This window comes from Callithrix jacchus, chromosome 7 (assembly GCF_049354715.1).
Source record: "Callithrix jacchus isolate 240 chromosome 7, calJac240_pri, whole genome shotgun sequence".
NCBI lineage: Eukaryota > Metazoa > Chordata > Mammalia > Primates > Cebidae > Callithrix > Callithrix jacchus.
Window position 1 is genome coordinate 60,262,594 of NC_133508.1, and position 26,271 is coordinate 60,288,864.

At 51.0% G+C, this 26,271-nt stretch overlaps 1 protein-coding gene across 1 annotated transcript; it reads right to left on the reverse strand.

Annotated features, from left to right (window-relative positions):
• Positions 1-25,985, reverse strand: E2F2 (E2F transcription factor 2). Its single transcript, XM_002750419.6, has 7 exons — positions 25,310-25,985; positions 18,470-18,575; positions 15,887-16,106; positions 14,946-15,104; positions 12,963-13,077; positions 9,303-9,495; positions 1-1,839 (listed from the first exon to the last, which is right to left on the reverse strand). The coding sequence occupies exons 1-7, from the start codon at positions 25,559-25,561 to the stop codon at positions 1,571-1,573; spliced, it is 1,314 nt and encodes a 437-aa protein (XP_002750465.3). The 5' UTR covers positions 25,562-25,985; the 3' UTR covers positions 1-1,570.
• Between the last annotated feature and the right edge of the window lie 286 nt (positions 25,986-26,271).

The window sequence follows — 26,271 nt, forward strand, 5'->3', positions numbered from 1 at the left end:
TTTTAAACCAGATTTTAATGCTACAAACTTATTTTAAAAGTGCTGTCCAGCTGAGCCTCTGAGAAAACCTGGCTCCCTGAGGGGTGGGTGGCGGGCCTCAGACCAACCTGTGCCTCTCTCCAGAAGGCATGGCCTTGGTTCAGCCCAGAGCATCCACATCCCAAGGTGGGTGAGGGACAAGAGCAACTGGGCTGCAGGGACAATGTGAGATGATTAAGCCTCTGGGGGAACAGGCTGAAGCCAAAAGACCCCCTCAGGACCCCAAGCCTGAAGAAGTAACATGAGTCCCTCTCCCCATTAGCTGCCAAGGCCTGGTCTGCCATGACAGCCTCTCTCTGTCACCCCTTCAGCATACCAGGGAAAAAAGGAGTGAACAAGTCACCAAGCGCCAGTCACCTCTGTCCTTGGGGGTCTAAGTGAGCTCTGAGGTGGAGAAGTCCTTAAAGAACCATCCCCTTCAATAAACATGGTGGAAAAAATCCTCCCAGGGAGGCAGAGAATGATGCCAGCATTACATGGGGGGCAGAGAGGGTGCTTTTGGCAGTTTCTTGTTTTAATCTGACCCTTCTTATGGTGGGGCTGCCTCTGCCTACCAAGTCCTTGGTGTGAAACAGCTCCTGGACCAGGGCAAGGCAGAAACTCTGAGGAAAGGTGTCCGCCACAGCCATAACAGCTACCCTCCACGTTCCTGATCTGTTTTTCTCAGAAGCTTGTCTCTGCTGGACTATTTTTATACCTCAAGGGGAGGGAGAGGTAAGGACTTCCTCAGGAAAGGGGTCTCCTGAGCTGGCAACTCCTGTTTCCATGGGAGCCTCAGTGCTACCTGCCCTGGAATGGCTCCCTGGAACCATCTCTGGGACAGAGGAGACCAGGAAGCCAAAGCCGGTGCCTCAGCTGGAGATGTGAGGCTGAGAGCAGGGGGCAGGGTGAAAGGCCCGCAGAGGCTGTTTACTAGAATTACGAGGTCTAAGTGCAATTAGCGTCCCAGCAGACCGGACAGCCCCTCAGAGACCCAGCCCCCACCACCGTGGGGAAAGCAGGGACTTGGCCTGGGCCCCTCCTTTGAAAACCCAGACCTGCCCCAGAACACGGACAGCCATGGGCCCGATGGGCCTGTCTGCAGAGGTTGCACTAAAACCTAGAATAACCTCCCTGCTAAAATTCAGGGGGGACAAACAAATACAACTCCACCTGAAATAAATACAAAGGCATTAGGTGCTTCTTGGTTTGTCGAGGTAATTACCCCTCAAAAGGAGGTAGCAGGGCCTTTCCCTGGACTTGGCCACCTCACCTGCAGCCTTCTTGTGAGAAGTCAGAGGTCAGAAGACTGGATGGGCCTCCCCAGGCCCAGCTTCCACTAGGTAAGCAAGGACTCACCCTCTTATCCACACCTTACCCGCATCATCCACATCTCCCCATACATCTGCTGGCCGGGGTGAGGAAGGAGAGAAGACCCCATGGCCTGAGGGCAGCACTTAGTGTCCAATGTCCCTGTGCAGGCAGAGGACCTGTTAGCCTGTCTGTGAGGAGGTAGAGTCAGGGGTAGGCTGCTGGAGGCAGGCAGGGCCACTCAATTAATCAACAGGTCCCCAAGGTCGTAGGAGTCGAAGAGGTCACTGATGCCCTCACCCGCCTCCAAGCCCCACAGGTAGTCATCCTGGTCCAAGGACGGTGAGAAGCTGATCAGAGGGGAGCTGCACGCCAGGGTTGGGGACAGGAATTGGTCCTCGGTCTGCTGCAGGAGTGGGTGTGGCAGCTCCAGCATGCTGTCAGTAGCTTCCAAGGGCACCAGGGACGGAGGCAGTGGGACCTGCTGGGGGATCGGTGCTGGCGCTGGCACTGGAGACAAACAGACAAAGGTTATGCCTGGCTCGGTGTCCAACTCTCGGCACACAAGGACAGACTTCCGGTTCTCTGGATGACTGCACCCTTGTCCTCTCTCCTCAGCCTGGGGGGACTGTCCTGCTCTCAAAATCTACCTTCCAGCTCCTACACTCAACCCTACCCCTTTTCACTTTTTTTTTTTGAGACAGCGACACACTCTATCACCTAGGCTAGAGTATAATGGTATGATCTTGGCTCACTGCACTTGGATCCCAGCACTTTGGGAGGCCAAGGTGGGTGGATCACGAGGCCAAGAGATCGAGACCATCCTGGTCAACATGGTGAAACCCCGTCTCTACTAAAAATACGAAAAATCAGCTGGGCATGGTGGCGCGTGCCTGTAATCCCAGCTACTCGGGTGGCTGAGGCAGGAGAATTGCCTGAACCCAGGAGGCGGAGATTGCAGTGAGCCGAGATCGTGCCATTGCACTCCAGCCTGGGTAACAAGAGCGAAACTCCGTCTCAAAAAAAAATTAAAAATTAAAAAAAAATACACACACACACATATGCATTAAAAACCACTATCAGAGGCCAGGCATGGTATGGTGGCTCATGCCTGTAATTCCAGCACTTTGGGAGGCTGAGGCAGGCAGATCACAAGGTCAAGAAATCAAGACAATCCTGGCGAACACAGTGAAACCCCGTCTGTACTAAAAATAGAAAAAAATTAGCTGGGCATGGTGGCACACACCTGTAGTCCTAGGTACTTGGGAGGCTGAAGCAGGAGAATCGCTTGAACCCAGGAGGCAGAGGTTGCAGTGAGCCAAGATTGCGCCACTGCACTCCAGCCTGGGTGACAAAGCGAGAGTCCATCTCAATAAATAAATAAATACATAAATAAATAAAAGTGACCATAAATAAACGGTAAATTTTTGTTATGTTGACTTTACTCCCCACCACACACGAGTATACCTGACCTCATCACCCTCTCCAATTACTGGCCCATTTTTCTGCTCCTTTTCACAGTAAACTTTCTTCAGAGGAGCCTGAGCTTGTCTCTACTTCCTTATTACTATTCTCTCTTCAACTCCCTCCAGTCTGGGGTTTATCCCCACCATGCCCCCGAACCAGTGACCTCCAGATGCTGCTAAATCCAATGGTCATTTCTCTGGCCTCATCTTATTTGACCTTTCAGCAGCCATTCTCCAACACTCCATGCTCTTTTCTCTCTTTTCTTTTTTTTTGTTTTTTTGAAACAGGGTCTTGCCCAGGCTACAGTGCAGAGTGCAGAAGGGTGAACACGGCTCACTGCAGCCTCAACCTCCTGGGCTCAAGCAATCCTCCCACCTCGGCCTCCTGAGTAGCTGGGACCACTGGTGCATGCCACCATGCCCAGCTAATTTTGAACTTTTTCGTAGAGATGAGGTCTCACTCTATTGCCCAGGCTGGTCTTGAACTCCTGGGCTCAAGCAATCCTCCCGCCGTGGTCTCCCAAAGTGCTGGGATTACAGGCATGAGCCATAGCGCCCAGCCTGCTCATTTCCACTTAGAGGTAAGACGGTGATTTCCCATACCAGGATGGGATATGCAACAGGGCACTGGAAATTGCCTGTCAAATACATCTTGATGCTCAGAATCTCCCTCCATCGGAGTCACTCCTTAAGCCCCAGCCAAGTACTATTCTGAAGATACAACTGTGCTGAGGCGCTAGGCTGCCTGGTGAGACTGGCAGTGCAATGGGCATGCGACTTCATGTTTTATTTACTTATTTTGAGGTGAAGTCTTGCTCTGTCGTCCAAGCTGGAGTGCAGTGGCGAGATCTCAGCTCACTGCAATCTCTGCCTCCTGGGTTCAAGCAATTCTCCTGCCTCAGCCTCCTGAGTATCTGGGATTACAGGTGCATACCACCACACTAGCTAATTTTTGTATTTTTAGTGGAGACAGGGTTTTACCATGTTGGCCAGCCTGGTCTCAAAGTTCTGACCTTAAGTAATCCGCCTTCGCCTCCCAAAGTGCTGGAATTACAGGTGTGAGCCACCACACTTGGCGGACTTCATGTTTTGGAGCATCCATTTCCTCCTCTCTGCAAGGGGTATGAGAACTCTACCTACCTCAAAGGGTTGCTCAGAGGACTGCATGATAAGTGCATATGAAGCACTGGTTTGCCCTGGTGCGCTGGCTCACTCCTGTAATCCTAGCACTTTGGGAGGGTGAGGCAGGCAGATACCTGAGGTCAGGAGTTGGAGGCCAAACTGGTCAACATGGTAAAACTCCATCTCTACTAAAAATACAAAAATCAGCAAGGTGTAGTGGCAGGCACCTGTAATCCCAGCTACTCAGGAGGCTGAGGCAGGAGAATCGCTTGAAATCAGGAGGTGAAGGCTGTAGTGAGCCAAGATTGTACCATTGCACTCCAGCCTGGGTGACAAGAGCAAGACTCTGTCTCAAAATAAAAATAAATAATCTTTTTTAAAAAGCACTGGTTTGTCGGGTCTACATGTTGTCCCTGCTCCTATCAAAAATTACTCCCATTTACCAAAGCTAATGGGGGAGGTGGCGGCACTGCCCTTGAGGCAAGGAATTGTTCAGCCTCCTTGGACACTCAAATGGCCTTGAGGGAGTCCATGCTGCTATCCCTATTTATAGATGAGAAAACTGGGGCTCAAAGAAATCAAATAAACGTATTTGAATTAAAAAAAAAAATCTGGCCAGGCCCAGTGGCTCATGCCTGTAATCCCAGCACTTTGGAAGGCCAAGGTGGGCAGATGACAAGGTCAAGAGATCAAGACCATCCTGGCCAACACAGTGAAACCCTGTCTCTACTAAAATACAAAAATTAGCTGGGTGTGGTGGCGTGCGCCCGCAGCACCAGCTACTCGGGAGGCTGAGGCAAGAGAACTGCTTGAACCCAGGAGGTGGAGGTTGCAGGGAGCCAAGATCGTGGCACTGCACTCCAGCCTGGCACCTGGCGACAGAGCGAGACTCTGTCTCAAACACAAACAAACAAATAAATAAATAAATAAAATCTAAGGTTTATTTGGCACACTGCTGACGTTACAGTCAGAAGCCTTGCTTGGGAGCCAGGAGCACGTGGGCTCAGACTCCAGCGCCTCCTCTCACCAGCCATGGAACCCCAGAACTCTATTTCCTCATGTGGAAAAACAGGGACTGGCCTCAATGAGTATTGGAAGCAGTAACTGATAAAATACATGTGAAAATCTCTACAAGTCAGACCTTGCTGATTCCTGCTATTGACCACGCCCAGAAATAGAATTGCCTTTTGGAATATCTGTCTTTCCACTGCAGTCTGAATGGCTCTTACTGTTTTTCTGTCTCTAAAATAGCACCAGGTCCGCCTCAGTAGATGCTCTTCACACAAGCCTTTTTTTTTTGGATATGAAGTCTCACTCTGTCACCAGGCTGGAGTGCAATGGTGGGATCTCAGCTCACTGCAACCTCTGCTTCCCAGATGCAAGTGACTATTGTGCCTCAGCCTCCTGAGTAACTGGGATTACAGGCATGTGCCACCACGCCTGGCTAATTTTTGTATTTGTAGTAGAGAAGGTGTTTCATCATGTTGGTCAGGCTGGTCTGGAACTTCTGGCAGATTGTACCATTGCACTCCAGCCTGGGCGACAAAAGCAAGACTCAAGTGATCTGCCTGTCTCGGCCTCCACAAGTGCTGGGATTACAGGTGTAAGCCACCACGCCTGGCCACATGAGCTTTTTTTAAAAAAAAATCACATTGGGCCAGGTGTGGTGGCTCATGCCTATGATCTCAGCACTTTGGGAGGCCTGTGTAACTCGGATCATGAGGTCAAGAGATTGAGATCATCCTGGCCAACATGGTGAAACCCCATCTCTACTAAAAATACAAAAATTAGCTGGGTGTGATGGTGTGTGCCTGTAATCACAGCTACTAGGGAAGCTGAGGCAAGAGAATTGCTTGAACCCAGGAGGCGGAGGTTGCAGTGAGCCGGGATTACAGATCGTGCCCCTGCACTCTGGCCTGGCAACAGAGCAAGACTCCAACTCAAAAAAAAAATTAAGAATCACATTCATGCATGTCATCTCCTGTAACCCACTCAATATTCATGAGGAAATTTCAAGTGTCCCTATTTAAGAGATGTGGGAACTGAGGCTTGGAGGGGTTAAAGTGATTTGCTCACAGTCATGATGTCACTAAGAGGTGAGATACAGGCTCCCCATTTCAAATCCTATGCTATCAGCTACATTTAGGTTTATCTCAGATTGTTCAGAGTCTGGAGGGATGTCAGAGGCGATGCCGTTCAAACCCCTTCCGTTACAGATGAAGGAAACTGAGGCTGAGGAGAACAGTTCCTCCGGTAATAAGGAACCAGGGCCAGGACTCAGGTCCCACAACTGCAGCAGCTTCTCTTGCATGGCCTCTGGCACTCAGACCTCAAAATGACACTCCTTTAGGACACAGCATGGAGTGTGTGTGTGTGTGTGTGCCCACGCGCGTGAGCGCACACCTTCAGGAAAATTTCCTCCTCTTCCTGTCAGCAGGGATAACACTATGAGGCCATGTGACAAGGGTTGGGGTGACAGCCATGAAGCCATGACATGAGAGCTGGCTTTTGAGCTGGCCTCACCACTGACGGCCCAATAAGCCTCTACTGCTCGCTGGGCCTCAGCATCTTGATTGTAAAACTCAGGTAAAAACTTCACATCTAGCCAGGCGCAGTGGCTCATGCCTATAATCCCAGCACTTTGGAAGGCTGAGGCGGGTGGATCACCTGAGGTCAGGAGTTCAAGACCAGCTTGGCCAACGTGGTGAAACCCCGTCTCTACTAAAAATACAAAAATTAGCCGGGTATGGTGGCATGCGCCTGTACTCCCACCTCTCAGGAGGCTGAGGCAGGAGAATCTCTTGAACCTGGGAAGCGGAGGTTGCAGAGAGCCAAGATTATAGTCCAGCCTGGGTGACAGAGAGAGACTCCGTCTCAAAAGAAAAAAACAAATTCACACCCTTGTTTATGCTCTGGGATCTGCCACCTCCACCCAAGGTCTCAGAGGACAACCGAAGTGCAGGTGGTTCTAGCTTCGGAGGGCTATGCACATGCTGACAGCTGAGTGAGGAGGCACAGCAGGAGGAGGATGAACCAGAGGGTGGGGCATAGGTCTGGGATGGAAGATAGGCACTGGGGAGGTGCCCTGAGGGACAGATGGCTGGCACAAGGAGAAGCTCTGGTCTGGTCCCTGATGAGGCCTGACAGACACAGAGCAATCACTAGAGAAGAGTTGGGAGGCTGGGATCTGGTCCCAGCTCTGCCATCAACTTGCTGTGTGACCCTAGGGAAGTCACTTGCCCTCTCTGGGCCTCTGTTCATTCACATGTAAAAAGAGGGTCGAGTTATATGGGGACAGCAAACTTCTATAAAGAGCTGGAGCCTGTAAATACCAGCACTCTGGGAGGCTGAGGCACGTGGATCACCTGAGATCAGAAGTTTGAGACCAGGCTGGCCAACATGGCGAAATCCTGTCTCTACTAAAAATACGAAATAAAAAAAGAATTGGCCAGGCATGGTGGCTCACGCCTATAATCCCGGCACTTTGGGAGGCTGAGGTGGGCAGATCATGAAGTCAAGAGATGGAGATCATCCTGGCCAACATGGTGGAACCCCATCTCTACTAAAAATACAAAAATTAGCTGGGTGCGATGGCATGCGTCTGTCCCAGCCACTCAGGAGGCTGAGACAGGAGAATCACTTGAACCCAGGAGGCAGAAGTTGCAATTGAGAGATCACACTACTGCACTCCAGCCTGGCGACAGAGCGAGACTTCATCTCAAAAAAAAAATTAGCTGGGCATGGTAGTGGGCACCTGTAATCCCAGCTCCTTGGGAGGCTGAGGCAGGAGAATTGCTTGAACTCAGGAGGCAGAGGTTGTAGTAAGCCAAGATCACTGCCATTGCACTCCAGCCTCAATAACGAACTGAGTAAGACTCTGTCTCAAAAAAAAAAAGAGCTGGAGAGTATTTTAGGCTTTGCGGGACACTTGTGGTCTCTGTCACACAGTTGCCTTCTTTTACTTTCTCCTACAACTCTTTAAAAATGTAAAATCATTCTTAGCTCATAGGTCATTAAAAGCAGGTCAGATCTGACCTGCAGGCAACAGTTTATTAACCTCTGAGTTAGAGAAATGGATACAACCGGTGTACTGCAGAACCCCTCCAGCAAGCCTCTTCCAATCAGCCCAGCTCCAGCTGTACCTTTGTCTAACCACTAGAGTTTTACTTAAAAGAATTCTGTTGCTAAGAAGACAAAAAGTGGAACACTGGCCTACACAGTCTTGAGGAATCCTATCAGTCTAACCGGATGCGTGATCCCAAGGAAAGGCAAAAACTGTTCTGGAGGAGGGGACTTTACAGGCTTCCATTTGTACTCCTTCCGGACTCCCACCCTCTTTGAGAAGCTCTCACGAATTCTGCTCCCCGGCAACTTCCCTTTACTACCTTCCATCAGGAGTAGCCAGTTTTTAGCCTACTGTCGACCTCCCAGCCAGAAGCCCCTTCTTTGATTTGTTCTATGCCTTGTGGAGAGAACACTGGGCTGGGAGTGCATAGACCAAGGTTCAAGACACAGCTCTGTTGCCTCCCAGCTGGGAGACCTTGGGTAAGCCACGCACCTCTATGCCTTATTTTTTTTTAAAGGGCAAGTTTTATTTTATTATTTTATTTTATTTTTATTAGACATGGGAGTCTCATTATGTTGTCTAGGCTAGTCTTGAACTCCTGGGCTCAAGTGATCCTCCCACCTCAGCTTCCCAGAGTGCTGGGATTATAGGTGGGAACCACTGTGCCCGGCTTATTTTTTTTAATTTTATTCTTATTTTTATTTTTGAGACAGGGTCTCCCTCTCAAAAATAGCATGCAGTCACATGCTCATAGCTCACTACAGCCTTAACCTCCATGGCTCAAGTGATCCTCCCACCTCAGCTCCCCAAGTAGCTGGACTACAGGCACATACCACCACACCTGGCTAATTTAAGTTGTTTTTTTTTTTAATAGAGACAGAGTCTTCCCTGTGTTGCCCAGGCTGCTCTTGAACTCCTGGCCTCAAATGATTCTCCTGCCCCGGCCTCCCAAAGTGCTGGGATTATAGGTGTGAGCTACCACACCTGACCATATTAACTTATTAATTCTCCCAACAACCTAAGAGTTAGACAGTATTAATTACTATGCCCAATTCACAGATGAGAAAAATTGAGGCCAAGAGAGGTTAAGTGACTTGTCCAAGGTCCCATAGCTGGTAAGCGGATGGGCTGGGATTCAAATCCAGGCCTTCCTAGTGAGGCTTTATAAAGCATTAAATACAATGCACACATGTAGGGGAGAATGACTGCATCCTCAGCTGCTGGATAAAACAGGAGGTTTTCAACAAACACTGATGTAGAAGAGAAAACTAAGGCTGGTTGCTCTCCCCACTTCCTGTCCCTCTGGACAAGAGTCCTACCTGAGGATGCTGTGGGCTCCATGATGCTAGGGTCGGTGCTGCTGCTGGGCTGGGCAGAGTCAGGGCTAGGGCTGAGGGTAGAGGTAGAAGGGAGGGGCTCCTCGGAAGGACTGTCGGGCTCCTGCACCTCCTCTGGGCACAGGTAGACTTCGATGGGCCCTTGGGTGCTCTTGAGATATATCTGCAGGTTGTCCTGGAGGAAAAAGAGAAGCAAGGTCATGGCTCTGGGTGCATCAGTGTGTATGGACAGACACACACGGCTGCTGCTGCCCATGGGAGCAAGCTCAACCCCTGGGCTGGCACTGAGACCAGGTCCATCTGGCCTAGGGTGGACTTTGCTGTTTCTGCTGTCTGGCCCCAAAGCCCACTTCTTTTAGGGGGAACACCTTGGTTTTCCTGTGGGAAATCACTCTTCTCCCACTCTCAGGTCATGCAGTTTTGGGGCAGGGAGGCAGCACCCTTCCCCAATCCCAGTGGGTGAGCTTGTGACACAGCCAGGAAATTTAGTGTGACATGATCAGTTCAGGGTGGCACATGGCTCGGCTCCTTAGGTGGATCTAACCAGCACTAGGCCCAAGACTTTTGCTGGACTTGTGGGAAATGGAAGTCCCCTTCCCACTGGGGTTGCTGAGCTGGTATCCCAGCACTTTGGAGGCCGAGGCAGGTGGATCACTTGAGGTCAGGAGTTCAAGACCAGCCTGGCCAATGTGGTGAAACCCTATCTCCACTAAATGCAAAAAGTAGCTGGGCGTGAAGGTTGGGTACAGTGGCTTGCTCCTGTAATCCTAGCACTTCAGGAGGCCAAGGCGGGTGGATCACCTGAAGTAACAAGTTCAAGACCAGCCTGACCAACATGGTGAAACCCCATCTCTATTAAAAATACAAAAATTAGCTAGGCGTGGTAGCAGGTGTCTGTAATCCCAGTTACTGGAGAGGCTGAGTCAGGAGAGTTGCTTGAACCTAGGAGGCGGAGGTTGCAGTGAGCCAAGATCATGCCATTGCACTCTGGGCAACAGAGCGAGACTGCATCTCAAGGAGGCTATCTCTGCCATCACAAGGAAAGAGCCCACCTGGGAATGGAGTCAGCACAGAGAAAAGCAGAGAGATGAAAAGCATGAAACAGACCTGAAGTCATAGTTTGAGCATATACATCCAGCCTTGCCTGCCATCTCTGAATCTCCCCCAGAACTTGTCATTTGGTTCCCACCACCCCTACCCACACCTACGGCTTAAGCCAGTTGGACTTGACTTTCTGTTACTTGTAACCAAGAGTCCTGATATTTAGCCTTCTCACCCTGCCTCTTCCCTACCACATAACCACAACTTAAGCCACAACTGATGACATGCATGGCATCCTGGCACACGTCCAGGTCTCCATGCCTGTGCTCACATAGAACTGCACCTACCAAAAACCCCATTCCCTGAACTTCTCCAGGGAGGCCAGGCGCGGTGGCTCACGCCTGTAATCCCAGCACTTTGGGAGGCCGAAGTGGGTAGATCGTGAGGTCAGGAATTCGAGACCAGACTGACCAACACAGTGAAACCCTGGCTCAACTAAAAATACGAAAATGTGCTGGGCCTGATGGTGTGGACCTGTAATCCCAGCTACTCAGGAGGCTGAGGCAGGAAAATCACTTAAGCCTGGGAGGCAGAGGTTGCAGTGAGCTGAGATCATGCCATTGTACTCCAGCCTGGGCAATGGAGTGAGACTCCGTCTCAAAAACAAACAAAATCCTATTCATTCTTTTTTTTTTTTTTTTCAGACAGTCTTGCTCTGTCACCAGACACCAGGCTGGAGTGCAGTGGCATCATCTCGGCTCACTGCAACCTCCGCCTGCCGGGTTCGAGCAATTCTCCTGCCTCAGCCTCCCGAGTAGCTGGGACTACAGGCATGCACCACCACAGCCAGCTAATTTCTGTATTTTTAGTAGCAACAGGGTTTCACCATGTTGGCCAGGATGGTCTCGATCTCTTGACCTCATGATCTGCCCACCTCGGCTTCCAAAGTGCTGGGATTACAGGCGTGAGCCAATACACCCGGCCCAAAACCCTATTCATTCTTTAAGATCTAGTTTAACTGTCTCCACCCAGGATGTCTCCTCTACCCTTTCTCTATGCTCTCAAAGCAACATCTTCAGTCTATAAATGACCACGTCTTTTTCCCACTAAGGCCTGAACTTCTCCAGGGGAGGAGAGGGAACTTAATCATCTCCACAGCTCCAGTTCTTCCTTTAAACAAATTATTTCTTGAGCCCTTATCATATGCCAGGCTCTGGGCAGGGAATACAAGGTGAGCAGAACTTTCCCTTGTGAAGCTTACACTCTAATAGATGAAGCAGAATGCAATCATGTTATCATGCCAAATATACCTCAGCAAATGGAGACTAAAGGCAGTGTAAAAGCACAGGCGGTTATAAAGTCTGCGTAATCAGAGAAGGCTTCCTTGAGAAAGTGACATTTGAATTGAGATCTGTAGGATGAATAGCAATAAACCAGGCATAAAGAGAAGAGCATTTCAGTTGAGGAAACAGCATGTATGAAGGTCTTGCAAGACTAGGTGCAGTGGTTCACACCTATAATTCCAGCACTGTGGGAGGCCAAGATGGGCAAATCACTTCTGTACCAGAGTTTGAGACCAGCCGGGACAACATGGCAAAACCTCATCTCTACAAAAAATACAAAAAATTAGCTAGGCATAGTGGCACACACCTGTGGTCCCAGCTAATCAGGAGGTTGAGGTGGGAGGACGGCCTGAGGCCGGGAGGCAGAGGTTGCAGTGAGCTGAGATCATGCCACTGCACTCCAGTCTGGGAAACAGAGCAAGACCCTGTCCTCAAAAAAAAAAAAAAAAAAGGCCGGGTGCGGTGGCTCATGCCTGCAATCCCAACACTCTGGGAGGGCAAGGTGAGCAGATCATGAGATCAGGAGTTCAAAACCAACCTGACCAACATGGTGAAACCTGTCTCTACTTAAAATTCAAAAATTAGCCAGGTGTGGTGGTACACACCTGTAATCCCAGCTCTCAGGAGGCTGAGGCAGGAGAATCGCTTGAACCTGGGGGGCGGAGGTTGCAGTGAGCTGAGATCACGCCATTGCACTCCAGTCTGGGCAAAAGAATGAGACTCCATCTCAAAAAATAAATAAAATGTAACAGATCTCACACTAGGAATGAGCTTAGTGCAATGGGGAAACTGCAGACAGATCAGTGTGGCCAAAACAAAGATAGATGGGACAGCAGGGAGAAGGAGGTTGGCAAGGTCAGCTGGGGTCAGAGCACTGAGGCCTTATAGGGAGTGTCAGGAATTTTGGTCTTCAACCTGGGAAAGCATGGTCAGCACGAAAGGATTTTCATGAGTACTGACATCGTCATGTGTAGGCATGAGTGTGCATGTACACAGGAACTCAGGGCTGGTGGGATGCAGTAAGAAGCTAGGAACAGAGATTTTCTCAGGCCACTATTCAGTCTCCGTTGCCCTTTCCAGCTTCTGCCATTTCTGCCTAAGCTTGAAGGCCACCAATATTGCCATGGACACCAAAATGGGCCTGGGGAGCATGGGGCTAGGCAGTGCCAGGGACAGAGTCTGCAGAGCTGCCTGGAACCTGCCCTGGCAGCCGTCCCCCCGCCACCCCGGGCTCTCCACCAGATGCCTTCCCTCTCACCTCAGTCCTGTCAGGCACTTCCAGTCTCGTCTGCGGAGGGGCCTTGACGGCAATCACTGTCTGCTCCTTAAAGTTGCTGACAGCACGGATATCCTGGTAAGTCACATAGGCCAGCGTAGGGCAGGAGGGTCAAGAAAAGTGACTGTCCGGTCAAAATTCAAACCCCAAGCCTGCCAGGAAACACCTTCATCCACTTCTCCTAAGCCTCTGAACATTACTTTCTCACTCCTTGTACAGCCTAGAAATAACTACAATCTGTATCCTGTCAATATTATAAGCTACCTTGGATCCCTTTAGAAAGAAAATGGGGATATAAATTATAAAAAAAGTTGCCTTATATCAGCTTTTTATGTAAAGGCTTCATCTCTCAAACTAGATCATTAGCTCTGAGAAGGGAGGAAGACATGTTTTGTTTCTTTATATTTCCCACAATGCCTAGCATCCTTCCAAAAATACAAGGTCAGTCCAAAACCAATTAGAAATGAAATGATTTTGGAAAATCTATGAAAGACCCTGAGGTCCTTGCTCTTTGACCTCATCATTTCAATTCTAGGAATCTGACCTAAGAAAACAAGTAAAATATGGGAAAACATTCTATAAATATTCTGCCGAGTGCAGTGCCTCATGCCTGTAATCCCAGCACTTTGGGAGGCTAGGCAGGTGGATCACTTGAGGTCAGGAGTTCAAGACCAGCCTGGTCAACGTAGTGAAACCCCATCTCCACTAAAACTACAAAAAGTACCTGGGCATGAAGGCCAAGTATAGTGGCTCATTTCTGTAATCCCAGAACTTCAGGAGGCTGAGGCAGGTGGATTACCTGAGGATGTGAGTTTAAGACCAGCCTGACCAACATAGTGAAACCCCATCTCTACTTAAAATACAAAAATTAGCCAAGCTTGGTGGCAGGCACCTGTAATCCCAGCTACTTGGGAGGCTGAGGCAGGAGAATCACTTGAACCCAGGAGGTAGAAGATGTAGTGAGCCAAGATTATGCAACTGCATTCCATCCTGGGCAACAGAGTACAATTCCATCTCAAAAAAAAGGCCAGACGCCGTGGCTCATGCCTGTAATCCCAGCACTTTGGGAGGCCAAGGTGAGCAGATCACCTAAGGTTGGGAGTTCAGGCCCAGCCTGACCAACATGGAGAAATCCGTCTCTACTAAAAATACAAAATTAGCTAGGCATGGTGGCGAATGCCTGTAATCTCAGCTACTTGGGAGGCTGAAGCAGGAGAATTGCTTGAACCAGGGATGTGGAGGTTGCAGCCAGCCAAGATCACTCCATGGCACTCCAGCCTGGACAGCAAGAGCTAAATTCCATCTCAAAAAAAAAAAAAAAAAAAAACTACACACAACTACATTACAACTATATTTAAATAACACACATTCTGTGTGCAGTTAAGGAACAAAGGCTATGTTAAGGTGACAGCTCATCATTTCTTTTCTTCATTTTCGAGATTTAAAAAAATATACTTGGCTTATTTCAATAATGAAAACATACCTTTAATAAACTTGAGGCCAGGCACAGTGACTCATGCCTGTAATCTCAGCACTTTGGGAACTGAGGTGGGAGGACTGATTGAAGCCAGGAGTTAGAGAACAGCCTGGGCAACAAAGTAAGACCCTGTCTATACAAAAAATTAAAACTTAGCCAGGCATGGTGGCACACACCTGCATTTCTAGCTATTTGGGAGGCTGTGGTGGGAGGATCACTTGAACCCAGAAGTGTGAGGCTGTAGTGAGCTATGATCATGCCATTGTACTACAGCCTGGATAACAGAGTGATCCCTTGCCTCTAAAAAAATAAATAAATAATTTAAAAAATAGACTTGAGAGGAAAAGCCACGCAGGAAGGAAGAAATAGGTGCCAGACCCTTAGGGTGAGTTAATCCCTATATGCGAGTACTGAATCAACTCAGGATGGATATAAACATGCAACAGGTTCCTACTCCCTGACACCTTCCCCACAACCAAGGAGGATATCTCTTGTTGGCCTTGTCCTCAGTCAGGTGCTTGAAGCTCAGAGAGCAGCTCTGGATGAGCTGGTCCAGGGCCTGCTCCCTGTTCATCAGCTCCTTCAGCTCCTGCCCCAGCTGTTGCTGCTTCCCAGGCCGGGTGGGGTCTTCAAACATTCCCCTGCCTCTGCAAACAGAGCAGCGCCCCCGTGTCAGTCTCAGTCCACATCCAGAGACCCCAACCCCCGGGCTGCTGTGCAGAGATGCATGGGTGGTGTGGGTAGAACTCCAGAACAAGGCCATTCAAATAGTCTATGAGGGTGCTCCCCTGGGCTGTACAAATCAGTGGTCATGCCTGACTCTCAGGGAGCTACCAGGGATTGGAACTAGGGGCTTGGGGTTGGGCTTGGGAGAAGAAACAAGTCAAGGCCTAAACCCCACTTTGGGCGGGGGGCTCTCAACTCTGTTCATTCCTATGCCCCAAATTGCTCCAAATGGTAGGGAACTGTAGTAGCCTCAGTCCTGACTCCCCCGCCTGGGTTTTCTTAGGGTTTATGCCAGGGGCTGTAGGTTAGCTCTTTAAACCCTGTAGAAGTAGAGAAAGGAGGCTGGAGTACTCCTAGCTCAGATCTGGAAGGAGTCTGGGATGCCCCTACTCAGCTCCCAGGGGACTGCCCTAAGCTAGAAGTGGATATTGGGATCTCTGACTCAAGAGGAAGAATCTGGAGTTCCCTTTGGCCTTCACGTTCTCCTATTACTTCAGCAGGTACACGGGCTCTTCCCCACCATACATTGGCTCTACCTCCAGTAATAAGCCTATTGGATGTTGCTCTTGGTTCACCTCAGCACTTGTGCCCATTGGATGTTGCTCTCAGCCCTACCCCTGCCACTCACACCCAATGGCTATTGCCCCTGGCTCTGCCCACAGCCCAAGTACCCATTGGAGGGTACCATTGGACGGGCACTCACACCCACTGGATGTTGTTCTTGGCCTTCTTGCGGATGAGCTGGATGCCCTCTAGCACATTGGTGATGTCATAGATGCGCCGCTTCTGCACGTCCAGCACCTCAGCGGCCCAGTTCAGGTCCAGGACCCCATCCTCGGACTCGCTCAGAAGGTAAATGAACTTCTTGGTGAGCAGCCCCAGCGAGGTGTCATATCGAGTCTTCTCCCCAGGGGATTTGGGGGCTGAGGAAGAAAGGGACCCAGTCACAGCTCAGGGAGTGCCATCTCAGGACTCTCGCCCATTGACCTAGGCTCATCAAGTCCCAACTTTCACCACCCACTTTCCAGTTTACAAAGCACTGTGAGGCAGGGCACCCATCACCACCACTGTCCAGACAGAGAACCTAATACCTAAGAGAGAAGGTGACTTGCTTAAGGTCTCAAAGCCAATGGGTATGTTGGAAGCCAAGTGTCCTTACTCCTGGTTCAAGGCACGTTTCCACCACAGCTTAGAGACGCCATACCCCCACCCACAACTATTGTCGCTGTTCTAAGTGCTTTCCACATACTAACACATTTAAGCCTTACAACACCATATAAGGTTGCTGTACAATCATCCCATTTTACTGATGAGAATACTGAGGCACAGTTTAAGTAATCTGCTCAGCTCACCCAGCTAGGAAGTGGCAAAGCTGGAATTAGAATCCAGACAATCTGGCTCCAGAGTTTTCCTTCTTAACCATTACCCTATCCTGCCACTTAAATGTCAGGAGTTTGGAATTAGAGTAGGACAGGAATGATAAGCCTGGATTTAAGAACATCTTTATAGACACACACTGGCTGTTCCTTCCATGTGAATCCCAGTGATTATCTGAGAATCGGTCCCGTAACATCAAGTGGGGAGGTTCATGAAAAGGTCCTTTCTCAATGAGGCTGATGTTGCAAGACCACATCTCAGCTGAAGCATCTTAAACCGAGGGGACTTTTGTAATCAAGTGACTTCCAAGTCATGTTGCAAGTTAGTGGCCAATCTAATAATTCTGGAACCTGAGTTTTGGAGAGTCTTAGGTTCCTCTGGAAGAGGACCAGTTATCATGAGTCTTAGGATCCTTCAAGACAGTGCTTTGGGCAGCCTTGACCAGTCAATGCAAAGGAAACTTTCTTGCCATTCCTGATCTAGCTGTACTTCCTTTTACACGAGACAACTAAGGTTTACAGGAATGACCTGTAAAACTAGTGTTCCTCCCAAACACAGTTGCTTACACTCCCACTCTAACCAGGAACTTTTTTTTTTTTTTTGGAGATGGAGTCTCACTCTTTCTCCCAGACTGGGGTGCAGTGGCATGATCTCAGCTCACGGCAATTTCTGCCTCCCAGGTTCAAGTGATTCTCCTGCCTCAGCCTCCCAAGTAGCCCAGCTAGTTTTTGTATCTTTAGTATAGACAGTGTTTTGGCATGTTGGCCAGACTGGTCTTGAACTCCTGACCTCAGGTGATCTGCCCACCTCGGCCTCCCAAAGTGGTGGGATTACAGGTGTGAGCCACTGTGCCTGGCCTATCCAGGATATTGACTGAAAATATCAAGAGGCAGCAAGCCCCTCCAACTTAGCTTTAGGAAGGCACCACCTGGGCAACCTCTGAATCTAAAAAACCTGAGGTGGCACAGACTGGATCAATCTGTACTGCCCTTCCCTTTGAATCACTTATTTAGCTCCTTGTCTGCAGGTGGGAGAAAGACCCGGTTAGCCCCTGCTCCTCTGAGCTGGATTCTCAGAAATGTTTACATTGACCTAAATATGAAAACTTTTTAAAAATAATAAATTCCCAAATAAAACACTGGTCATTGCATTTAGAACATGAGAGCAGTACATGGCGTGGTAGAAGTGGTACAAGACTGGCCGGTCGTGGTGGCTGATGCCTGTAATCCCAGCACTTTGGGAGACTGAGGTGGGTGGATCACTTGAGGTCAGGAGTTCAAGACCAGCCTGGTCAATATGGTGAAACCACATCTCTACTAAACATACAAAAATTAGCCAGGCATGGTGGCATGCCCCTGTAATCCCAGCTACGTGAGAGGCTGAGGTGGAAGAATTGCTTGAACCCCAGAGGTGGAAGTTGCAGGGAGCCAAGACGGCACTCCAGCCTGGGCGACAGAGTGAGACATGTCTAAAAACAAAAACAGGCTGGGCATGGTGGCTCACGCCTATAATCCAAGCACTTTGGAGGCCAAGGCGGGTGGATCACCTGAGGTCAGGAGTTCAAGACCAGCCTGACCAACATGGTGAAACCCCATCTATATAAAAAAATAATAATAATTAAAAACAAAACGAAACAAAAAAACACTGAAGTAGTGCAAGACTTACATGTCCAGGCTCAAGTCCTGACTCCATTTTGAAACTGTGGGCAAGTCACTCAAGCTCTCTGAGTCTCAGTTGCCTGATTAGTAAAGGGAGACAGGCCTACCTACCTGCCAGGATCAAGTGAGAAAATGCAAAGGAATCTTTTGTAAACTGGAAAGTGCTCCAAATATGACTCCCAGTGATTAGGCAGGGCGCTGCCCTCTGCCCCTGCCCCACCCCACCCTGAGGCTCCATCAGCACTGCTTACTTTTGGGGCTGGGGAGGCCATCCACTCTGATGCACTTCCCCTTGGGGGTTGGGAACTCAAGGACGGCGGGCCTCCCAATCCCCTCCAGATTCAGCTTCCTTTTGGCCTGGGAGAGAGGTGGGAGAGAGACAGAGTTTGAGAATCATACCTCCTTTAGCCTTTCCTGATGTGGGGCCAAAGTGATAAGGCCACTAGCAGCCACCTCTGTGCCTCAGTTTACTGCCAGTCCTGGTGAAGCACTGCTGTCCTTGATAGGAAAATATCAATGACCTGAGAAGTGAGCTTTCAGGGGAGGTCTTGTTTTCTGAAGGGCCAATAAAACTCTCATCCTCTGAGGCCCAGGCACTTGAGACCCTACCAAAACCAGTCTGGCCAAAGGCTCAGAGTTCCTTAACCACAGGCCCCAAGTCTGCCCCTACACCCGCTCCTCACCCAACCACACCCAGAGGATGATACCAGGAGGAAGCAGTGGGTGGGGCCTAAACCACATCAGGGTGGGGAAAGGCCCCCCATACAGAAGCAGATGGCCCAGCCAGACTGAGTGCCCATCACAGTCCCACAGCTGGTCCTTATCAGGGTGGGGCTGGGCATCCGCCCAGACCCAGGAGACTTCCTGGCTCAGTGCCACACCCCAGGGAGGTGCCCACAGTGGGAAGCAGTGCAAACATCCCCACCCCCAATGTTTGGGCTCCAGCTTGAGGGCCCCAGGGCCTCCTGAATAGACTGCATTTGCCATTCTTTCTTTGCCGAGAGGGGCAGACAATGAATCCTTCCCAAGTCTTAAGGACAAGCAGCTGAGGCCACCCCTTCCCCCCTCCCCAATCCCCCTCTCTGTTCCCGCCAAGCTTGGGAAACACCTGCTGGGGAAATCAAACCACAGACCCATCTGCTCCTCTCCACCCTGTCACCACCCGGGCCCCAATTAGGCCCAGAGCTGCACTGCCCCGGAAAGGGCCTCTCTCCCGGTTAGGGCTGGGCAGGGGCAGGGCAGGGGCAGGACTGGGGCACTGGGACAGTGGGACAGAGGTCAGAGACCCATGTTTGAAACTCCAGCTCCTTCATAGGCTCACTGTACAACTTGGGGGAAAGGTTCCACATCTAGGAGCCTCAGTTTCCTCCTCTGTAAACGTGATAGAAAAATGCCTGCCTCAAGGGGCTATTGTAAGGATTCAAGGAAGGCACCACCTGGACAGCCTCTGGATCTTAAAAACCTGGAACAGGCTGAATTAATCCCTGAGTCGCTTCCTTTGAATCACTTACTTAGCTCCCTGTCTAATGCATGCGGGAGAAACACCCTAGTTAGCCCCTGCTCCTTTAAATTCTGTAAAGTTCTCAGACTATGTCTCAGCACACAGTGGGTGTTTGGGAAACAGAGTCCCTTCCCTAAAATCTAATTTCGACCTCTTCCTTGACACATCCTTCTGGGGGTCATAAAGCCCATTTCTTTCCTCCTTCAAACCCTGGGTTCCCCAGACACCCCTACTCTGGCTTAGACAGACAGGCTTATTTTAACATTTGGTGGTGAGGTCATGCTCGGCAGGGCTGAGACTTCTAACTGCTGCTGAGCACAGCTGGGCTGACAGGTGTTAGGGGTGGTGACAGCTCTTCCTGCTGTCAGTTCCCCTTCCCCCACTCCTGTCCCCTCCAGGACGTTTTCCTGGGCTGATTTGAGGAGCCCTGCTCTTTGGTTTGAGGAGCCTAGATCTGACACTCCTTCTCTCCCCCACTACCCAGACCTAGACACCATCCAAACACCCTGCTCATTCCTCATGAAGTCTCTTGAATATTCCTTTTCTACTCTCCTCACTGGTGAAATCCTAAATTCTAGGGATTTAGCCCCACCCTGTCACTAGAGAAAGGCCCAGTCACTGCCTGAGACCTTCCGCATGCCCTGAGCCACGCCCGAACATCCATCACTTCACTGAATCTTCCCACACCACTAATCCCCATTGTTCAGCTGAAGTAACTGAGCCTTGGTGAGCTCAGAGGCCTCCATTAATCCTGACCAAGGCTGCACATCCTAGTATTCTTCATATATCCCTGGGCAGGAGCACCAAGGGCAAGGAGAGGAAGGGAAGTTCAGGCCAAGTTCTATTTGAGGCAGAGGTGGGGCACCCTAGCCACACCTGCCTCCCCACTGGAACATACCAGGAAGAAACCTGAAAAGACCCTGAACAGAATATCTATGCTGGGCCTATTACATGCTCACAACAGTCCTGTGACATCAGTATTGGCACTCGCTCTCGGAGGACAAGAACTGGAGACTCACAGAGGGTAAGGGGCATGCCGAAGGTCATACAAAGGTCACGGCCAGGGTTTGAACCCAGGCCTGTCTGACTTCAAAGCCATGTACCAGGCTGTTGCAGCTCCAGCCCACACACATTGCTCCAGGATTTGCTAGAATTTGGTCCAAGGCCTGGGCATACACGTGCGTGTGCGCGCACACACACACACCCTTCTCTCTTTTCTTACTCTCCCTCACCCTTACTCTGCACTCCCAGAGTCCCAGCGCAGCAAAGTGTCCCCTAAGGATACCTCCCAGACACCTCTGGGTAGTGCTCAGAGGAAAGCCAGCCTATGGCTTGGGCTGAGCCTGCAGAACAGAGGTGGCAAAGGACAAGCCCAGGAGGATCAAGATGGAGGTGAGGCTGAGCACAGGTCTTGGAGTCTGACTGGCCTGGCTTTGCATCTAGGCTTTCCCCCTTCTTAGCTGGGAAATCAGTTGACCTCAAGTCACCCATATAATGGGCATTATGGTCTCCACCTATGCTGAGGATTCAGCTAGATAGCGCAGCAAAGCGCTTTGCCCATAGGGAGTGCTCCCACCAGGGAGGGGGGCACCAGTGGGAAAAGGGGAAAGTTCAAGGGTGAGCTGAAAAGAGACTGCAGTGGGGGAAGGAGAGCAAAGGCTGTAGCCACAGCCAGAGGTTGGCTTAGCTCTACCCTGGGCACTCTTAGGCATCCTCTTTGGCTGGATCTCAAAAGCCTGGTCAGGACTCAAGCCCACCCTGCCAACCCCTAGGGAGAAGAGTACAGCTCCTTCCTCAGGCATCTGCAGAAGTGCAGAGGATCAGAGATCCCCAGGCACAACCCCCTCACGGACAGCAAGGTGAGGAAACTGGGGCTTGGGGAAGAGGAAGTGCCTTGCCCAAGGTCACGCAGAGTGGAGCCTGGTCTCTCCTACACCCTAAGTAAGATGGTGGGGGTAGGAGCAAAATGTAAGGGGTTGAAACTCGCTTTCAGATCCCAGGTCTGCACTCGGTAGCTGGGCAACCTGGGATTGACTGTCTTGCCTCTCTGAGCCTGCGTCTCCTCATTTGACCTGCCTAGTAGACTTGTTTGTTAAAATGTGTATTTTCTTTTTTTGAAACGGAGTTTCACTCTTGTTACCCAGGCTGGAGTGCAATGGTGCGATCTCGGCTCACCGCAACCTCTGCCTCCTAAGTTCAGACAATTCTCCTGCCTCAGCCTCCTGAGTAGCTGGGATCACAGGCACGCGCCACCGTGCCCAGCTCATTTTTTGTATTTTTAGTAGAGACGGGGTTTCACCATGTTGACCAGGATGGTCTCGATCTCTTGACCTCGTGATCCACCCGCCTCGGCCTACCAAAGTGCTGGGATTATAGGCGTGAAACCACTGCGCCTGGCCCTAAAATGTGTATTTTCTTTCATGGCTCACAAGAGGAAATTTGGAAAATGTAGACAAAAGAAAAGGAGGGCTGGGTGCAGTGACTCACATATGTAATCCCAGCACTTTGGCCAAGGGGGCAGATCACCTGAGGTCAGGAGGTCGAAACCAGCCTGGCCGACATAGTAAAACCCTGACTCTACTAAAAATACAGAAATTAGCCAGGCATGGTGGCAGGCGCCTGTAATCCCAGCTATCTGGGAGGCTGAGGCAGGAGAATCACTTGAACCTGGGAGGCGGAGGTTGCAGTGAGCAGAGACGACACCATTGCACTCCATCCTGGGCAGAGCTTCCTGCAGGGATGAAAGAGGATGAATGCTATGTGCCTGCCAGAGGAGGCACAAAATAAAGGAGCATCCCCTGACCCTTTCTCAGAGGACTTGGAAAGAGTTCTGGACAGGGAGCCAGGAGATCTAGGTTCTGACTTTCATTCTGCCATTGAACTTGGTTGCCATCCTTGGACAGTGCCTGAGGTCCCTTTAAACAGAAGCTCCCCTACAAATCCTGCTCACCCTGCACTTTGCAGCCTGGCCACAAAGCAAGTGGCCACACCCAGGGTTAGATTTGGACCTCCTCCAGGTCACACCCTTGTAAAATGAGTAAGCAGAGGGCGGGCCTGCCCACAGGGCTGGGCCCCCGGCACCTGGGGATTGACAGGAGCGGGAGCTCTGGCTCTGGCAGCCTTTAGGGTGGTCTGCTGCAAGGAGACTCCCCTGCTTCTTTGCTTGTGACCCAGGCAAGTGACTTCCTTTCTTTGCTCAGTTTCCTCATCTGCAAGATGCCTCATTTTGGACATCTTGACCAAGATAATGAATGTGAAGAGTGCCAAGCAGTGTCTGGCACAGAAGTGGCCTCAGTAAGAGAGCCCTTCTTGCTAAGATCACTGAGGCCCTCTGGGAGGGACGTACGGACAGATGCACTTGCGCTCCTCTGAGAGGGTTCAAAGCAGTTCAAAACCACAGCTGTTACTGAAACTTCCAGTCTGAAAGCAGCTGGCCAGAGAAGAGTGGGCCTGCCAATGAGTTCCCTTCCCTGCAGGGAACGCAACTTCTAAGTCAGGTAGTATTGAAGAAAGTCAAGGCTACATAGAGAAGAGCCTGACCAAGTGCAGTATCTCATGCCTGTAATCCCAGCACTTTGGGAAGCCAAGGCAAGAGGATTGCTTGAGCCCAGGAGTTTGAGACCAGCCTGGGGAACATAGGGAAGCCCCTGTCTCTACAACAAAAAATTTAAAAAAAGAGAAGAGTCTACTGCCTTGTGAGTCCCATCACTCTAGCCCATCCCTATCTCTGACCTTAGGTCATATCCCCTCTCTGAGCCTCAGTTTCCCCCGTAACATGGAGCTACTAATGCCATCTATTTCACAAACTACAAAAATGTTTTAGGCTATAAAACACTGGGCCAGGCGTGGTAATCCCAGCACTTTGGGAGGCCAAGGCGAGTGGATCACAAGGTCAAGAGTTCAAGACCAGCCTGGCCAATATGGTGAAACCCCGTCTCTACTAAAAATACAAAAATTAGCTGGGTGTGGTGGCGCGTGCCTGTAATTCCAGCTACTTGGGAGGCTGAGGTAGGAGAATTGCTTGAACTGGGACCCAAGAGGTGGAAGGTGCAGTGAGCCAAGATCGTGCCACTGTACTCCAGCCTGGGCTACAGAGCAAGACTCTGTGTCAAAAAAAGAAAAGGCTGGGCATGGTGGCTCATGCCTGTAATCCTAGCACTTTGGGAGGCCAAGGTGGGTGGATCACCTGAGGTCAAGAGTTCAAGACCAGCCTGGCCATCATGGTGAAACCCCATCTTTATAAAAATATATATATATATTTTAAAAAAAAAACATCGAACACAAAATGCCCAGTCTGAGTTATCCTTGGTTGCTTAACCTGTAAAATGGGGATCATACTATTCCTGCCCACTGCCCTTCTAGTTAGAAATAATGTACAGTAAGGGTTTCCCAGTTAGAAATAATGTCCAGTAAGTTTAAAGTTTTGAACATGGGCAAAGCCTGAGTCCACTGGCAGGGAGTGGTGGCTCTGCCTGCATCCAGAGCTGGCTGGGCATCCGTGCCTGCTGACTAGCATAGGTCTGACCAGATGCCTCTGGGGCAGTGGGGGGTGGTCTTATCCCTGTACCTGAACTTACTCAAAACTAAGCAAACCTACAACATCCCCTTCTCTTCCCTGGAGCCTGCTTCCAAAACCCAAGACCTGGAGCTGAAAGTAGCTGAGAAAAACTACCCCATAGCCACCCTGTGCACACATGCATTGTCAAGGAGAGCAAACTGAAGCCCAGACTGGGGCCAAGAGTTGTCCAAGGACACACAGAGAATTAGTGGCAAAGTCAGACCAGAAACCAGGCTCCTCAACCACCACCACTGGACTCCCCTGGGTTTTTCCCATTCCACCCCCAACCCTAAAGTTGTTTTGATTCAGACAGACTCCAGGAATTCCACTCCCACAAAACACACCCTGAGCCCAGGTCGGCAGGCAGCCTAGTGCCACTACACTTTGGGCCCTCTCTGGCAACGAGCCTGGGGGCTTGAGGAGAGAGCAGCCAATCTGAACAGAACCCAAGGGGCTGCCCGCATTTGTATCTCTACAGGCTGTCTGGGAGGAAAGACTGGGCCTCGGGGAGGACCTAGGGCAGGTACTTGGGACTATACCAGGAGTTGACTGGACAACTTGGAGTCCAGTCATGGCAGATTGGACCTGAGAGACCCACTAGGCCTATCCCTCTGTCTTAAAGTCCTACAGTGTCCCCAGGCCATGCCCTTTGCCTAGACAATAGCAGGCACCCAGTACTGGTTTCTGGGCCAAACAATGAAGTAATGAATGAATGGCGGCGGCAACGTTGGCTGCATGGACTTCCCCACGATCACACTGTACTGGGAGTAGTGGGTTGGGTCTCCCTCCAGACTTGCAATCCAGTGCTCATTCCACTCCACTAGAATAGTTGAGATTACTTCATCCAAAGTCTGAAAATGAAAAGGGTCTTTTACTCAGATAGTGGGGGCACTGGGTCCTGGGAACTGAAACCTCATCTTCCCTCTCCCCAAAACTCTACCTGCTACACTCAAACTAGATCTCAGGCGCCCCTCCCTCCTTTCCCACACCTGGAAAAGCATAGAGGGAAGGGGTGGGGACCCCCAGCATTACCGGCAGCCGGCCTGCCGGCAGGCATCGCACAACTTGGCCCTCGGGTCCATGGGGAGTGGCGTCGAGGCAGATGCCGGGCGCCGCAGCGGGAGGCGCCGTCTGCGGGTACAACGGCGTGTAGTAGGTGGTAGTAGCTGGGCAGAGCTGGGGGCTGCTGAGGCCGGGCGGCCACAGCTCCGTGGGGCTCATCGCGGGCACCACCTTCGGGTGCTGCCCAGTGGCCGAAGCCAAGATCCGGGGCCCTCGCAGCATAGCGAGTAAGGCGCCCCCTACCCAAATGGGCCTGGCGCGCCCGCGGACACCTGCGGGATCCGGTGCTGCCGCCGCTCACACAGCCCGCGGCATGGCGCGGAGGCCGGGGAAAACCGCCAATGGACGCCTGAGGAGCAAGGCCAGACCCTCCCCTCCTGGCCCGCGGCCCAGCCGAGCAACGCTTGGAGATCGCCGCTTGGAGATTGCCCAGCGGCTGCGGTGGTGGCACTGCCAGGGGCGGGCACTGCGACCCGGGACGCCCCTCGCCCCCCAAGGCCACGGCACCTGGGGTCCTGCCGGTTCTGGGGAGGGGTCCCGGCGTGGCCGCAAGCTCGGCGGAGACGCGATGCGCTGGGACGGGGAAGGGGATCTTGACTGCACCGACTTCCTCGCGGCTTGCTCTCTAGTCCCTAAGTCTTTCTCTGCCTCTTTTTTTTCTTCTTTTTTTTTTTTAGCGCCAAACTGCGTGCCGCGAAATTCAGATCTCCCGCGGAAAATGCCGCGCTCCGGTTGGCTGCTGCAATAGTACAGGCTCCACCCCCCGGAAAGAACCCTTCCTGGAGGCGGCGATTGCAACACGAGCTTCGCTGCTTAAAGGGGCAGCCACACCTGCTGTCGGTGCAACCCGCCGCCAGCTAGCGCTAGCTAGCAGCTGGCGAGACGGAGACGGAGGGTGGTTCCAGGATGCACAGTGCAGAGGCGGCCAGAGC

Excerpts from the sequence above, each read along its gene's own strand:
- E2F2 (XM_002750419.6), bottom strand. The coding sequence starts at position 25,561 with ATGCTGCGAGGGCCCCGGATCTTGGCTTCGGCCACTGGGCAGCACCCG. Across the intron at positions 18,576-25,309 it reads TGCCGGCAGGCCGGCTGCCG|GCCAAAAGGAAGCTGAATCT; the intron begins GTAATGCTGGGG and ends CCTCTCTCCCAG. Across the intron at positions 16,107-18,469 it reads TGGCCTCCCCAGCCCCAAAA|CCCCCAAATCCCCTGGGGAG; the intron begins GTAAGCAGTGCT and ends TTTCTTCCTCAG.